At 48.0% G+C, this 18,042-nt stretch overlaps 1 protein-coding gene across 1 annotated transcript in view; it reads right to left on the bottom strand.

Moving 5' to 3' along the window:
* LOC106748527 (neurogenic locus Notch protein) overlaps nt 1-18,042 on the bottom strand; it is a 256,282-nt gene that overhangs the window by 140,571 nt on the left and 97,669 nt on the right. Inside the window, exon 4 of the mRNA XM_014627172.1 lies at nt 16,192-16,387. Coding sequence (XP_014482658.1) covers nt 16,192-16,387 — 196 coding nt within the window. The remainder of the gene's footprint in view (nt 1-16,191; nt 16,388-18,042) is intronic.

Raw genomic sequence — 18,042 nt, 5'->3', positions numbered from 1 at the left:
CCGACTCGCCGTGGAATGCGAAGCACACGAAGCCGAAACGACGCCTCGGCGAGTAAGGCGAAAAACCGATGAACAACGCGGGCAGGCAATGCGGTGAAAAGTCCAGGTCGAGCGATCGCGACACGTCCGCTGACTCTCGTAATCGCACGCGATTTAACGCGACCACCTGTTTTCGTAGCGGGCGCGCGCGCGCGCACTGAACGGAGACTGACGGGGAGGCGCGCGCGAAACGTGCGTCGTTCTCGGACGGCTGGCGGCTGACTAATCTTATCTTCGGCGGCGCACCGTTCAGAGGACGCCACCGTCGCGCGCGACTGACCCCACCGGTCCCTCGCACCCCTTGTTGCGCGCGGGTCGCGTTCGCCGCTCCTCCGTCGTCCTGCGCGCTTTCTCTTTCTCTTCGCCGACGTTTCGTCTGGCCTCTCCTCTCTTGCTCGCGCGCCGCTTATTCTAGCTCCTCGGCTGGTATTCGATCGCACGGCAGAAACCTGGTACTGTGTCCCGGCAGGAACGATGTCCGTGGTAGAAGAAAGAAAGGAAGGAAAGAAGGATCGCGGTCAACGTTATCGCGCTTCGTCTCGCTGCTCCGAGACGTTGTTTCTGCCTAAGAATGTTCTTATCTTGAGATGCGGAGGGTCGAGGGATTTCCGGTTTTAGTCAATATTAACTGTAGTGTCCGAACGCATCTTTCTTCCTTGGTCGGGAAAATTTCGGACGTATTCTGTGCGAACACCTTCACGCACGTTTTTACCGTCGACACAGCCCGGTCCTTCCCAAATATGCACTGAGTCCCGGCCACGTCCGACGCGGATTTACATATTTACGTCGCCGCTGTGTAAACGAGACCCAAACGAAACGTGTCCCGGGCGGAAAATAGCGATTAAGGTGTGTTTACTCAGATACTTAAGCACGCGTTCGATTCAGGGGAGATTCAGTCGCTTTTCAAGGAATTTGTGTACTTTCGGAGAAACCAATATTTCGAATATTTAAATATCGTTCCAATGGAAGCATTCGAATATTCTTCCACCACTGTTCGTGAAAAACAAGATATGCGAATATTCACGATATGGCTTAAAAGAATTTTATTTTTAAGTTTTGCTTTATTTTGAATTTATAATATTCTATTCTATAACACGTCATTGCTATGGGGGTTACCGGTTACCAACACTATGATATGCCGTCTCTCATTAATTTATATATGAATAGTTAATTTATGCAATCAATTTCCTATATAAAACTAGATAGATGGCTAATAAAGCCGATAAAACAAGTTTAAAAATAAACACATCATGAAACGCGTTTGTCTCTACCGTGTTTTCGGTTATTTCAATTTTAATTAAGAGTTGAAATAAATCAACGTGGTAGTCAACGTGAATACTGGAGACTAAACGGGAAGATATAAAGTCAGCATCATAGCAAAAATGGAAATACAAGAATATCCCTATATTTTAGAACTGGCACACACGCGCTCATAAAGCGAAAAAGGGAGGGTCTCGCGATTGCCGGGCCGCGTTTCGTCGTCATCGACGATTAACTCTCGCTGCGTTTAAAGTATCCGCTGACAAATTGTAAGAACTGTGGCGCGGTAAAACGGACTCGAGATGACGATGACGACGATGGTGTCGTCGAACGAGTGCGTCGTCTCGCCGACATTCAACGTTTGATCACAGAGCGGATTATACGCGCAAAGAACGGATGTTAGATTACTCATACAACCGCTACAAGCGGGGGTGGTCGAGTGAGAAGTTTAATTTTCGCCTGTTTACCCACGTTATACGCAGCGCCCCAAACGAAAAGAAGACCTGCGGGTAGCAGGCGCCCCGGGGCGCGTTTGAAAATGCGAAGGGGGATGATCTGCGTTTTTCAGTTCCCCGCATGATGATACTTGGCTGGCCGAAGATCCCCTTCTCTCTCTTTTTCTCTCCCCGAGGAGAGCCCGTAGCCGAGACTCGTAACACCCGAGCAGTCTCCCTCGCCTAATCCATTATTCCGCGCGGCTGACCGCGAATGATTTCCGATACATTCGATTTTCGAGAGGCCGCTCGATCGTACGTAGATTATCGCTTTCGCGCGGCCACGACGACGACGAGCCGCGCTCAATGGCCCGGCGAGAATGTTAGATTCGTTCCACTTGCATTATGGAAAACAAGATCGCAAGAACGCACAATGCAGGCACGGGTGCTACTGCGTACACGGGATACGCCTTGCTTCGCCGTAATGCGCCCCATGATGGAAAGTGGAATTCTGCATTGTTGCCGCGAGCGGTGTGCCCGACTTTGATCGTGATGTCTGCGGCGATCGAAACGTCCGCGATAAAAACGCTGAGCTGAGACTTCTCTTACTTTTTTTTTGTCAATTAACATAACGATTTCCGTCGGCAACTCTGAAGCGAGCACGTGAGTGCGATTGTGTGTGACCTCTGACTTTCATTCTCGATATCCACTTTGAAAAATGGATTCACGATTCTATCGTACGTGACTTAATGTTATATTACTATTGTCATATTGTTAAAAATACACACAACACAGAATATATTGTTAAAATTGACACGAGAATAGAGCACGCGATAAATGTTAATTATTTACTAAAAATTATAGTTGACGGATTATTAATTTTTGTATATGAAATTTTGCGCAAGGTCCCGAGACGTTTGCATTTTAAACTGAGCATCGACGAAGATACGACGAGGACACGACGGCGCACGCGGTGCGCCAACGCGCGCGCTCGTGTTCCGTCGAAAAAGACGCGAGCCCTCGGGGGTTAAAGGGTTTCGCATAATTACAGTACAACGAGCCTGCGAGAGATAGGAAGCCGTCGCTTCGCGGTTAAGAATCACGCCGGATTTTTCTCCGCAATTAATTATTGTCCGGTCACCTTAATTAATTAGTCATCGGATAAGCGGCGAGATTCCTGCGCCAATTAAGACCTCAGCGTCTAAGATCGGGCCTAGGCTCGACGCGCAGCGCGTTTATGTCGACGCGATCGCCGCACGGTGCACCTTCGGGCTCACGATCGTGCAAGCTTAATGGAGGTAATCGACGCCCGCAGCCGAACGTATCTTCGCGATAAAGTCTAATCGACAAGTATAAACATCTCACGCGGCAGATCGCCCTAAGAAAAATCCGCCGTCGATGGTCACGAGGCAGCAACTAAATAAATCCACGATAAGTGAAGGAAATAGTGATACACTTCGGCGATAGAAAGATACGAACTATCCACCGAGCAACGCTCTATCCGTGAAGTTTTTTACCGCTTCACGAGCCAACCGGCCATCTGCCATCGCACGGTCTCGAATAATTCCAACTATTCATTTCACCATCGGAATATCGTAATCGAGGAGCACGAAGCGGCGTCGGAGGACGAAGGAAGACCGCGACCGATCCACGCTCATTTCTCAAGGGCCGACCCGAGAAATTTGCAGCCCGGACAAAAAATCGCTTTTTCACAGGACTGCCCCTTAATGCGCGCTCTCGAAGCTGCGAAGCGGTGGGTAAAGGGAAGAAAGAACCGGCGGGATTAATCGAAAGTCCGCCGATGAGCCTCACGCGGGCCGTCGAAGGTGACGTTTTGTCATTAGCCTCGGCCCGAAAATTGATACGCGGCCGCGTGGCGATTTAATTGACGTCAAATTGGAGCGCGCACGATAGATTGGATCCACGACGAGAGGGCGCTTCTCGAGATGAGCTTCGCAGAAGGGACGAACTGGAGAAAGGGAGATCGATTCCTCCGGCTCGTTCCTACCGATCGTCTTTACCACGCCATCAAATTTCGCGATGAAAGCATCCTCGGCTGGAATATTAAGTGCGCCGCGGTTAATAACGTTCCTGCGCTTACAGTCCCCCGATACGCGGATGTCCGATTACGGCAAGGCCGTACGAAAAATTACGGCAAGAGTTACGGTGGCGTCGCGGATAACACCAGTGCGCGAGAAACACCTGTCAAGTAATTCTCGCCTGCATCTTTATCGATGCCTCTCGCGTGATTTATGCGACCGGCGAAGACGCGAACAGCGCGAGCCGTGTGTTCCACATTTTTTCTTTCCCCTCCGTTTCATTCGTCGTTATTAGTAGACTATTATTCACTAGCGAAAAACTATCGCGAGAACATCCTTGCAGGCAGGATTTTTTTAAACTCTCTAATGGCTCGAAAGGTGGATTTTCAATATATCCAGAAAAGTGGGGTCAGATCTGACCCCATACTCGGTTTTACTCATTTTTCGCGCAAACAGTATGCAAAATGGATAAAGGAAATAGATAACAACATGAAACATTTTTTAAGAAGAGAAACGGCGCGTAAAATACACGCTGCAAAATAAATGAAGCTATGAGGTCAGATTCGAGCGCAATTTGCTATTAGAGGGTTAACTCGGTAGCGTGTCAACATTTCTCAAGCCGGCGTTACGCGCTTCTTTTTCCGTTTTATTCGCCGCTGAAAGGATGTCCCTCGCGAAGACATTTTCCCGGAGAGGGGAGGATTTTTCAATTGTGAAACGTATCGATATATTTTTGATGCCGGTGTGCTGTCTCGCGTGCGGTAAATGCAAATCGAACTTCCGGTTCCGCAGCTACGCAATATATCTCGATGATTTATATAACGCGCTCGCTTTCTCCATTGTATCCCGGCAAACGTAAATGACTAGGAGTTTTGACAGCGTTCATAAACACGTGAGTAATTGCATCTCGGTTTCTGAAATGGCCGAACCTGTTATCGCGATTCGCGATAAATCCTCGCCCGGCGTTCGTTCGTTCCGGTTCGCTTCGAGGCTACACCGGCCGGCGCGTTTCATTCGCGGCGGCAGCGGCGACGACGGTGGCGGAATGTAACGGGAAGCACGGTTTCCCATTACAGGCGTTATATAAATGTTCATGAAAGCGTCGATGGAAATCGCGGGAAAACGATTTATGACTCGGCCGGCGCGAAGATAAAGGAGATCGGGGCAGGTTCGGTTTTCCAATGTTAGAACTTTCTAGACAACTAATTGTTGTAAATGACTGAGCAATGATTATAGCGACGACTTTCCTCTATGCTTTTGTGTTACGAATGATTCTATAATCTGTATAATTTTGTCTATAATAATCGAAATACGAATATAGAGCATCTATGCGAATGCGTTCCGGTACCAAGATAGATCCAGAAGCAACTTGAGTTACTTAGCATTATATTTATTTATTTATTTCGTATAATAAATATATGATTCTGCACGTTGAGAAATGCGTATACGTTCAAAGATATTTAGCAACAGATAAGACATTATTTACAACTTATTTTCAATGATCAGAATATAGTATCGATTTTCGTATCGATTTTAGTATCGATTCCAATAATTTTGTCAATGTATGAATATTACTTTTATTACATAAAATAGTACATCGCACAGCTGTAGGAAACTTCATTTTTACTATTTATACGTTACTTGGGTTTATCCAGTAACAATAGAGAATATTAAGAAAAAAACGTTGAGATGCTCGGAAATTTACTCGTCTGCTTTTGAATCATTTTTTTTTTCTTGCGCGGAGAATACTTTTCCATATGCGAGCTTTTTCGAGCGCGTTCGCGCGCGGACGGCTGAATTTAGAATCCCGACGATCCGGTTGATTACACAATGGCGTTCGCGTTTATTAACGCCGCGACGGGCTTTCACGCGAATCAGGCGTACCGACCGGCTGCTCTTTACGGCGCGTTTATCTCCCCCGTTGCATTTACGCCTCTCGTTTCTGTCGAAAACCCGAGAGAGCCGCGGATATGTTTAATTTTACACACGCGCGCTCGTAAAGCGAGAGAGAGAGAGAGAGAGAGAGAGGTTTGCCGGGCCGCGTTTCGTCGTCAACGGCGATTAACTCTCGCTGCGGTTTAAAGTATCCCCTGAGAAATCGCCGCGCTGTAAAAACTGTGGCGCGGTAAAACGGACTCGAGATGACGATGACGACGATGATGTCGCCGATCAAGTGCGTCGTCTCGCCACCGCGAGCTTTCGGCTCTCTCGCGGCTGCTCTCGCGAAAGGCGAGAATCCTCAATTGGCGCCGATTAATCGCGCGCTCGAGCGACAATTAATTCCGTGCCGGGAGTTACATTGTGCGTACGTCCGCGAGTGACGTAAACGGATGCACCGCGTGCACGCCAAAGCAAGGAGCATAACGCGGAATTAACGCGGCTTAATGGAACGCGCGAACGCACACATACCGGTGCCGGGCTTTCCCACAGTCCTAATTGGCTGAATTAGTCCGACTCGATAATCATTACGTCGCCCGGCAGGATCGATTTGGAGACGCGCCGTCTTCGGAAAATGTCACCTTCCTTTCGAAGGTTCGCGCGTTCAATACAACGCTATAGTAGGGCGGTGACGGCACGTTAGTTCGCGGCTGTGAATTCTTCGTGTTACTTTTACCTCTTACGCAAGCAAACGTCCCCGCTATTGTCGCGTCGTTAAATGCGATTTGCATCCTTCATCGTGGCGACGCACGCTTCCGTTTTCACACACTCGGATTCGTGGAAGTCGACACGGATTGCCGATCGGAACGTCGCGAGCGACCCTCGGTTTTCACGTTATAAATAATAGCTGATGTATGAACGCGCGCGATCGACACGACGGTAATTGACGACGCGTTGCCGCCACACGGCGGCAATTACCGCGCGACTGCACGGCGCGATGATTTCTTCATCGTCGTCCGTGAATACACGACGCGGGGTGAAAATGATCGCATGAACCGCGAGTGTGTTATCGGGGCGACCGAAAGAATGCGCCCTTGAAGGAACTTGATCGGCTCGATACACTCGGCTGACGACGTTATTACGGCTAATCGCTCCGACAATACGCGCGATTTATCCTCGACTAGCCTCGTGCGCATTGAGCTTGCTGCATAGATCGATCTGGATTCCTCGCGAGACGCCATTTCCGCGAGGTCGTGCGGCATAATTAGTTTCCTCGTTATATAATCGCGGCGGGTACACAATTTCCCCACGTAGTGAAAAGGATCTCCGTGATTGCTCGCGAATGGACACGTCGGGAAACTAACTCAACTCTTGTAGGATCTTGAGGATCGTTCGCACTTTGAGACAAATATTTATGTCAACGCTCGGTCTTTCATGTTAATATTTAGTCTTGTTTATTACAATTGCACATCACTCGTTCTTCTTTTATCGGCAAAGAGAGGAAGTTCTCAAGAGTGGTTCCGGACACACGATTTTAACCCCAACCGTGCACATCTTTTTGGTAACCTTAATCTGGAATTTTTCGTGTGCTCGCTTATTTAAAGTTTGTAAAAGTGCTAATAAAAATCTATAGAAAAATCACGAATATACTTTGAAGTCTAATAAATCTTAAAGAATAGAATTATGTAAAGAAATGATCGCAAATGTTCATCAAAATATTTTATTTTATCGAAAGTATAAGGAGAAACGTGATGAAAACACGAGTCGACAGGGCCCTATAATGATCCCAGTGTGCACGATTAAGTCAGAGGCCTACACTTTTGAACTGAGAGGGAACCTTGAACGCATCGATTTGAGTGATTTCGCTCACGAATACGTTCGTGAATACGATTACGCGAAGCGTCCTCCCTAGAGAACGGCCGGTGTGTGATGAATGAGGTTTGCCAGGAATTTTCTGAATTATTTCCACCGCTCGTTCAGATGACTCGCGTCTTCGTCGCGCGGCATGTCCTTCTTCTGTAGCATCGAAATGGCGGAGGAGGATCCGGCCGCTGCAGAAACGCTATCTCGACCGGTCATCGACCAGATCTACGAGATTCTTTCGGCTTGTCGCGGTGTAACGTAACGATGCGGAAAGATGCAGGTGGTGCATGCGACGAGTCGCGTGCGCGTCCGTCGGCTGCAATCCATTTCGACGTCGCCGGGGACGTAATCGGCGTCGCGGTTACGTTCCCGAGCGGCGCGCAAAGTCGCGTGACAATCGTTCTTAATCTTAAGCCTGCTCATCTCGCCGTTTTATTAAGCCCCGCGAGATATACACGGCTCGATATCGCGGAATCGTCCTTTCGCGGAAACGGATTCACGCGTTACGCGAAAAAACATCAGTAAGATGTGTTGTACCTCGAAGAAGTTCAACGATATTAATATCACAGAGGAAATAAGTTGACGATTGTAAAATAGTCAATGTCTTCCTTCCTATGTGTTCATACGTTAAATAGAATAATAATTCGAGTAAAATTTGTATCTTATTTAACCTTTAAAAGCGAGTGCTTCTCCTTCGAAGTACGTCAAAGTAGAGGTGAATTAAACGAAGTATACCTTCTAATATCGACCAAGAAGATTAATCTTATATCGAGCGCCGCGGGCGATAGTATTTCAGATAATAATCCACGGAATATCAACGGTGCGGTGTACCTTGAGTTAACAAGTAGCAGGCGATATCACATTTCCTATGTTATGTCCAAGGCTATATCTATCTTGCTACTTTGAAGAGGCGAAGCTTCGCGGAATCTACAACGACTTTATTTTGCGTCGTGAAATTCTTTGCGGAGAGCATACTATGCCGTTCCCCAACATTTTGTATAATAAAAAATAACAATAATTCCATCAAAAACTCTTCGCATTTCCTTGTAAAATATAAAAAACAAATACAAGTTAAAACATTAAGATATTAATTTTTATTCATTCCTTCATTTCAATTTCTTCATATATTTTTATTTCTGATAAATTTTTATTAATTTTAATTTCAATTCGAATGTTGCTTCCAAGTTAAAGACATACCTCGCGCAAGTTCAAGGAACAATTCATCAACATAAGACGCCATCCACGAAATCTCTCCTATCAAAATTATTTCACACTGTTGCTCTCGGCGTTGCTATGATAAAAGAAAAATTCGCATAACTTTATCATCGGATAATATCGAGTTTTCGTTATGGCTCACAGGATACTTTGCGACGAAGCGAGAGTGAAAATGTAAATGTAAAGCTTCCGGGCACTTAGAACGCATTTATATACCCGAAGACGAGAGGCTGACGCTCCGTCGCCGCGCGCATTAATCCGACGCGTCCGCTCGTCGAGTCCCGATTAACACGAGCGCCGAGGATGACACGCCAAACGATATCTCGCGATATGCTCTTCGTGCGTGATATGCGCGGTTTTTCCGCAAAGCCGCGCGCGCACGCCATGCGTGAGGAGGCCTCGTAAATTTCCCCAAGAGCGCATCCGTTAACTTCTCCGCAATAAATTCTCTCACTTGCCCCCTTCAAACCCGATTCCTTCCACCCTCGAGATCTGAATTCTCTTACATTACCACGGATAATTCGACCATTTTCAGGAAAGCTTCTAGCGAACCCGTTTCGACGTTGGCTTTGACTACAAATTAGACTCGCATCGCACCTCGCTCGTTCCGCGCCGAAACCAACGCGTCTCGCGAGCGGATCGCACTATAACTCTGGATCGCGGCATTTACGACGCGAAATCTCCATCTCCGCGAGACGGGAATAATAATATTCTTACGAGAGACACATCGGCCTCCCACCTCGCGCTCGTTCGCCGCGTAGACAAAGCCTCGGTCACTTAATGGGTACCGCGCGCGCGGTCTAACGACCTGACTGCGACGGAGAGTTGCCGCCACAGCGGCGTGTTGTTACAACGAAATCCGAAAATGCTGGTCGTCGCCATGCCGGGCACGTAGTTATCAGCCGCTATCAGAGAAACGGGTTCTTCGAATCGCTCGGGATCCTCATTCTTCCCTCCTGTGCTGTCCGAGTCTCGGAGGAAACGACTCCTGCTTCGCGACCGCTGAACGACCCGGGACGCGACCTCTGGTCTAGGCTCCCTTCGTCGCGTGGAAAACAGCCGCAGGAGCGAACGAACCCGCCGCTCGGACCACTCGCGCTCTTCCTCTAACGACCAGGATGCGACACATAAAACGCGCGACACTCAGGATCACGTGCCGGCGGCACGTAAGCGACAAAGTGGACGAGGTTGTGAGAACAAAGCTCTATTTCTCCTCGTTATTTCTCTCGAGGATTACGAGACGACGTGTCTCGGACCGCGCCTACGTAATTTCCCGAATCGAAATGTTAAATTCTGTTATTCTATTATTAGGTCTTCAAGGGGAGAAAATGGAAACAAGTTCTTATTTATAGTATCAAAGGAGCACAATAAGTACTCCTTCAACGTTACAAATGGAAGCTGGCACTTCCAGAGTCTAAATTTTAGTTCTACATTGAGTCTTCAAGGGGAGAAAACGGCAATAGATTCCCCAGTTGTAGCATCAAAGAAGCACGATAAAAGATCTTTGAAGACTTAATGTAGAATTAAATTAGACTTAAAATAGGACTGAAATTTCGATTCGGGTTCTGTCACCGAGATGGTGAGGTGGGACGAGGAAAATAGAATTGAGAAATGGAAACGTGACCGCGCAACTTCTAAATTTGATTCGTGCTTTTCCGATTAATCGTCCGAAATTGGATCATTCATTTTTCCACGCCGAAACCCGAAATTTTCACGGAACATTTTGTCTTTACGAAGAATGGAAAGTTGCTGGATGCGCGCGCGTGCGTAGTGCGAAGCGTGTGTAATTCTGTTCGCGGAGGATTTTTGAGCGTCGCGCTGCTATTTGTAACGCGCTACATCAACGAGCATCAACGTGAAATATTCCCGACAACTCGCGAGAAGAGGCCAGGTGCGAGCATCAGCTAGAGGAGCTTCGAGGAATTTGACCTCCCGAGGTCAATCCACAGCCCGTTGCAGGCCCCAAAATTGCTGCGGAGGCTGCGCTTGATCAAGATTCGCCGTTAATCCATCCAGGGGTTAAGGAACACCACCGGTCTTCGTTTTGCCTCGCCTCCGCTCAATTAAATTCTACTTCAGGGAGATTATTTCATAAATCATATCCCGTCNCACGAACGCAGATGTCCCCCCCCCCCCTCCACTCATTTTCTCACCCACTTGTTCGCGCCAACTAACAACTCGCCGCGATTATTTGAAGGACGATGCAAAGGAAACAGTTTTAAAACGCATTAATTCTCTATAAATCGCTGTTACAGATATACTCATATCGTCTAATGTACTTCTGTATCTCGAGAATAACCAACGTCTGGTTGTTCGGTTTCCGATTACGAAAGTTTCAGATTCTGTGAGATGCCTCAGTGATTAAAGAATGAGATTTACGGTTTAAATGTGAGTTCAGAGAATATTCTTAGATTAAAGAATACTTGCAAATTCGAAGACTCCCGATAGACTGAGAACCGGCAAGACCTGCTTTTTTCCTCCGCTAGACAGACTCCGATTCGCATAGCTTCGCTTCAAGTTACCATCCTGCACTTCCCCCTGTCCATTTCCTCGCGCCGCGAGAATTGATCCGCGAAGGGTCAACCGCGGAGAATAGCGTTCCGCGAACGCGGGCCGCGGATTCCGCGAAGACGCGCCCCGGCTGGAAACGGCTTTTCCAAGTGTGTAATATCTTTATTCGCTCGTACTCGTCGCGTGGAAGAATTCCAGCGCAAAGAGCGGCTCCCGTCACGGCCGAGGGACAATGAGCGAACCGAAGAAACGTTAGAGCGGCTTATGCAATTCGCGAAAGAAGCGCGGGACTAGTCGTCCGTATATCCGTGTAAAAAGCTCGCGTGCTCGCATTCTAGCATAGGTCGATCCCCGTCGTCGCGCCGTTGCACGCTCGAGGGAAAATTCTTCGCGTTTCACGTGCGTCCCGATCCGCATCGCGACGGCAGCCGCGGAGAGATGCCCGACGAGATTCCGCGGGCTCGTCCATCGCGGTATTTAATTATTTCCACGTCGAAATTTCGCGCTCGTGAAACGATGTCTGCCACCTACCTACCCGACCTATCTGCCTCTCGCTTCGTCTTCGCGGCGGCGTCGGCGGAGGCATTACGGTACCCGGGTACCGATCCTACGTAACAATTTAATAGCATAGTATCTCCCACCGACACCACCTGGCGGTCAGGTATGCCACATCAAAGTCTTTATTAGGCCCGATTGAACGTTATTGCGGCCCCGCTCTCTCGTGGAAGATCGGCGCTTTTCGCCCTCCGTGTTCCTTCGAGATGCGTATACACCGAGGTCTCGATCGTGCCGACATTGATTAACTTTGGTCAACGCAATCTACTCTCTCCCTCTTTGCCTATGCCGCTGGTAAGTCGTAAATTAAGCCTGTCGCTTGGCAATGCAGAAAACAAGAAGCGAACGCTAATCTCCCGCGGAAAGTAATCGAAAGCCCGACTTGCGGGCTTTCCGCGCTTCAACGTCGAGCGATAAATCTGTCATTTTCCGATTTCTCCATTTCCCACATTCCTACGCAATTTCTTCCCTTCCTTCTCACTCTTTCGCTTCACCGAAATACGAAGTATAAACGTGTTTCAACGCCTCAAGAAACCGTTATATTTCTTTTCACGAAAAGTGCGAGAAAGTATGACCAACAAGAAGGAGACTGCCGAAGTGTATTCGCACCTTCCTCCGCATGTTTGTACGTTTGAATGTGCGAAGACGCGCGTACGTATCCTACTTATTGCGATCCTCTCGATACGGAACGAAACGTTACGTACGAGTCCGCGTAAGTGCAGAGGGAAGAAAATCGTGCGCGCGCGGCGTACGCGCCGAGAGACGAAGGCGGCGGATTACTGTTAAACGGATCCCGTGATCCGCTGGGAATTATCGGGTAGCGCCACGATTAACCCCTCCGTGATATTTATTAGACGATCGAACCCCGATTATCCTATCGCTCGCGCGCCGTGTTTCTCCTTCACTTCGTGATTTAAACGGATAACCGGACGCATCATCACGCGTTCGGGAACGTTCGGGTTCTTTGCCCCAATTCCCCTTTTGATCGAAGTCAAACACAGTCGGACAATTCTTTCCCTACTTGAATTCCGAGTCCCTCAATTTGACGTTTTCATTATCTGTACGAAGAGCATTCCGTCGTTAAAATTGACACGTATCTTCGCACGGGAACTTGGGATAAAACGGGGTCACGGAGTAGGGCAGAAAAACGCTATGTGGAAATAACTACGTCACAGTAGACTTTGACTTGCACATATAAGAGAGAAAGGCGAGTCAACGTGCTAGTCCGCCATGAACAATAGCAGGGACTACATATGCCGCAACTTCGAACGGATTTACGAAAACTGATAAATTTGATATAATATTATGAATTGTTTGATGCTATGTAACTTGTATTTGTGATACAATGCTAAAAGATAGAAATAAATTATATGTAATATGTTATATTTTACAATAGATTAGTCTTTTGTGTCAATATAATCCCGTTATTCTACAAACCATGCGTAATTTCATATCTATTACTTGAGACAAAATGAAGTCAACTGAATGAGGCAAGATGAGAATATTCCTATATTATCTAATAATTCTCATTACTGCTAAATATTACTGCCATATTTAAAAATAACTTAGTGCCGCTTTGCTAGTGTTGTTTAGTGCATGTTGCATTACGCAGGCCTGTACTCATAATCCGAGCAAGACTGACTGGCTCGTCAAATTTGTCAGCATTGGACACGCGAATCTTGTGCAGGATTTGACATAAAGGAAAAAAAAGTAAGTTTTAAAAGTAAGTTGGTAAGATTTATTTGCGATTCATATGTCAATGATAATAGAAATGATCTTGTCTTCAACTATTTCATCCTACCCTCAACGCTAACCCATCTTACCTCGAGAAGGATAACATAACATCAAAGAATTTTTTAGTGAAGAGGTTTCTTTCTATTCTTTTTTCCTATTTTTTCTCTCAATTTGCTTATACAACGTCAAAGTTTAATTGATGTTGATTATAAAAAAAATGTTAACAAATCTCTCAATTTTAAGATTGCTTCGTTTTTATCAAGCCTTTCTCCGCGTCCCCGTTTTACCGAGTTTCTCTAGTTCTGTTTAAAACGCACGTGTCACATTCGAAATATTTATCGTTGGACGTTTCGTCGAAGCGCGACCCTCCTCACGCAACCCGATCCGCGATGGGGTGAAAATGAACACGTCGAGCCGTGACCGGCGGAGGAACGGATGTCGATGCGCCGACAAAGCCTCTTCTCGCCACTCGTTGAAAAAGCACGTACGCGGTGAGCGCGTCTCCGCGCACGCACACGCGAGCACCGCTTGCGTCGAGCCGATATAATTCAATATAATGTAGGGACCAGCGACATTATCTGGTCCGGTGCAGTCAGCTCGACTCGGGCCCCGATTAATCTCGACTCGATCTCAACAAAGCGCGGATTTATGGTCTCCTCGCTGGCTGGCTGGCCGACCGACCGACCGGCCGGCCGGTCGGCCTTAAGTCTCCTACTTAAACCTGTTTTTTCGGCGAGCTCGTTTCTTTTCCGCGGTGAGTTTTCTTTCTTGCTCTTCTTTTCCCCCCTCCCCCTTCTCTTTCGTTTAACCTACCCTGCTGCTCGCTCTAAGATTCTATTATATCTTCTTCACCGATCCCCGTGGACCGGAACTCATGCCACTTCTCGAGAGCACGCGGAATCAGGCTTTTGATCTTCGCGCACCACGTTTCGAATCTCGTACTTTTACCTTCCGCAACTTCCGAGAAGCCATCTCGTTAAATCTCGTCTCATTATCCTTCGTGTTGCTGGAACTTCTCGACGCTTATACCGATGTGCATGCGATTTGAACATTTCAACTATCTTCATTCCCCCCCCCCCTAACCGAAAAATCATTCAACCCTTTCGGGTGCTCCTTACAGCGTCGCACTTCTTCAATTTCACTCGAAATAACTGCAAAATATAATGAAAAAAGATCCAGCCCAAAAGGACCGAGGCGCATAACTATCTCGAAGATAGAGGACGCTCCGATCTCGTTCGACATTTCTTCTCGTCACGACGGGATCTCGCGCGAGCGGAACGCAGGTAATTCCGGAGGTAACGCAACGCCGAATTACGGGCAAATCAGTAATGGGCCGTGGGATCGAGCCGATGGATCCTCGTTGCCGCGCGTCGTTACGCGCTCTCGCGGCTACCCGGCGCCCGTGTACAATCGGTAATTGCGGCGAGGAGACGGACGAACGACACTGCTCGTACTCCTCCTCCTTTTCCTCGCCGGATCGTCGAGCGTGCATTTTGATACCGCGAGAGGTCGATCGGTGGCCGATGCCCGTCGCCCGGCTCTCTTGTTCGCCCGCGTCTTTGTTGCGGAGCCGCATCTTTGTTGGGCGCGCGAGCTCTCCCCCTCGTTCTACATACATGCAGATCCCGATCGCTCGTAGAATCGATTATCCGCGGCCCGATCGTGACCGTGCACGTTCACGCGATGCACGCGCGCGCCGCTGCGGCCAGACAAATGAGGAGGAGATTCACCGAGAGTACACGCCGTGCCCATCGCTTCGATACGCGCGCCGACGACTTCGGAACGGTCGTCCGAGCTCGTTTCTTCCCAATCCGCAGGTACTCGCGTTCCCGTCACTTTTCACCCCAAGAGCGGACGCGCTTTGACAACGAGTCTCCCTTTCTCGAGACCCCACTCGGAAACTCGTGATTTCGTTGACCGCCCGCGAACGCGCGATATATTTGTCTAAAATAATAATAACTTTACCGATCGTCACAAGCAAAATATGATAAATAGAGATAGATACAGATCAAAAGGTGAGGCAATAACAAGGAATAACTATTTAACCCGAGTAGTAAATTCATCGGTCAGATTAATTAATTAATTAATTTTGTTATATTGGCCGTCGATGAATATTTCAAGATGATAATCGAAATCAAGATGAAAATTTTGCGGGTGTTGATTTGATGAGAATACGGCGGCGCACACGATGCGTCAACGCGACCGTCCGCGCTCTCCTTTTTGAAAGGCAACCAATTTATCTTGACGAGTAAGACGTAGGATTTCATTTCTCGACGGCTTGAAGCGCGCGTCTCGCTTCTCCGGTAATCTTAATTCAAGACTCGCTTATCGAGACGTGTGATATTAAAAATGAAAGGACACTACTCGGCGGACGGAATAAGTGCAACGTTGGTATAAGCTAACAAGTTGAATAACACTCCCGATGGGACGTTGACGTCTGGAAATAATTAGAAAGTCCGGTTTCTCGAGTATCACGCGGGCGACGTTCCATCGATAATTATACGGGGTCCAGCGTCCGCTTGATAAAAGTGTTCCCGAATTCCGATCAGAGCTCGGCTCATCCGAGAATGCGTGGTCGCTGGAGACGTTTCGCGATAAAGATACGCACAATGTTGGCGGACGGCCGGAGACCCGTTAAGCAGTGCACCAGCCGTTCGACTTACTTGTAAGATCCGTGAATGTTCTTGCAGGTACCGTGTCTGCACGGGTTCCTGTCGCACTCGTCGATGTCGTCCGCGCAATTCAGCCCGGTGAAGCCAGGTGCACACGTGCACTTGTAACTGTCCTGGAGCGAGCGACACTCGGCCCCGTTTCGACAGGGCGACGAGGCGCAGTAATCCTGCCGCTCGCAGTGCTCGCCTGAAACAGAAAAAGAAAGAACGGTCGTGTTCAATGTCATGTACCGTCGTGCACTCTCGTTTACGCGCGACAAAACTGACTGTGCGTTATCGCGACCACGACGACACGACACATTAAGAAGCACTCTCTCACCCTCCTTCCTCTCTCAGACATTCATCTGATTCGAATTCCGAATTATGAATTCACGTCATAATTTTTGTTGCTCTTTCATTTGCAAATAATGGAACTTCATCTTCGTTTCGTCTCGAGTGGGTTTCATTCGACGGTTGGATCTTGGTTGTGAAAAAACTGACCTCATTGACTAATTCATGATTCAAAATCGAATTTTGAATTCACGGACGACGGTCGCAGTTCTTTATTGCTTTTTAATTCGTGTATCTTCGTTTCCTTTTGTTTCATTCCATCTTGAATAGATTTCATTTAAGGAAGGCTCGAGCGGTTGGATCTCGAATGCGAGAAAAATACCTTCGACCTTCGTTGACTAATTTGTGATTCAAAGGCGAGTTATGTGAGTTCACGAACAACGTCGTGGTTTTTATAGTTCTTTAACTCGTGGATAACAAAATTCGTATCGTCTCAAGCGGATTTGTCCGAGAGAAAATCGAGCGGTTGAGCCCCCGGTTACGAAAAAAATACCTAACCAATCAATTTGTCCGGCGGATCGGATTTCGAGTCGGGCCGACCGTCGTCATCGCGTAGAGCTCCCACTTACGCGCTGATACGAATATACAAAAAAATTACACGCTAATACGAGTAAACGAGAGTCGTTCGATACCGGAGGAACGGCCGAGTGCTTGAGAGTATTCAGATATCCTCTGTGGGAGCCACCACCGTAGCGCGCGCGCGCGCGCGGAACTTATAAGGCCAAACGCCGCGCGGCAAAAACGCTCGCAGTAAAATTTCGTAGATGAAGATTGCAGCGGAGATAAGAATAAATTAGCTCGGCATTTCTTGCCGGCTAGCATTCGGCCGGCGAGTAGAGATATCCCTTAGGACGGCGGTAATGTCGGCCGGCCCGAGCGTGTACCTAACGTAAGCGTCTCTCCTCTCTTTCTCTCTTCCTCATCCTCTCTCCTTTTCCTCGCGAGCTACTGATTAGTGGAACTAATTACCGGAGTAGCTACTCGCTCTCTCGTGGCCAAGATGTCTTTGCTTCTGGGATCTGCGTCGTGCACCCGCTACAGTCCAGCGGTGCTCAGCGTCCACGTTCCATGAGGATACTTTACGAGCCATCTCTCACGAGCTCACGACCGTTTCGTCGAAGCAAATCCCGCGTTTTCTATACCGCTGGCGCGAATTAAAAACATTGATTCTACACACGCGGATAAATTGACGTTAATATCGCAAAGCTTCGGCGGAAAAAATCTTCGAGAGGAAGTTTAACCGAGAGCCATAAGAGGTCAGCCGGTATCAACGCATCGAGCGTAATGACGGTGCTTCAAGATCTCGGGTAGCTGTTTTTCCACGAAGCACCGGAAAATGGGAGAAGCGCGGGAAACTGAGCATCACTTGTGCAAAGGTACCGCCGCAGCGAAATGCCGCATGGTTCTCCGCCAATTATCCTACAAGCACACACTTCAGCCTGCCTTTCCTTCCTGCTCCTTCTTCTCCTCCTTCCACCACTACTGCTGCTACCACTGTCTCCCCCCCCCCCC

The sequence above is a fragment of the Dinoponera quadriceps genome, unplaced genomic scaffold (assembly GCF_001313825.1).
Source record: "Dinoponera quadriceps isolate SergipeBrazil2010 unplaced genomic scaffold, ASM131382v1 scaffold2872, whole genome shotgun sequence".
NCBI lineage: Eukaryota > Metazoa > Arthropoda > Insecta > Hymenoptera > Formicidae > Dinoponera > Dinoponera quadriceps.
This window is presented reverse-complemented; position numbering and strand designations above follow the sequence as displayed.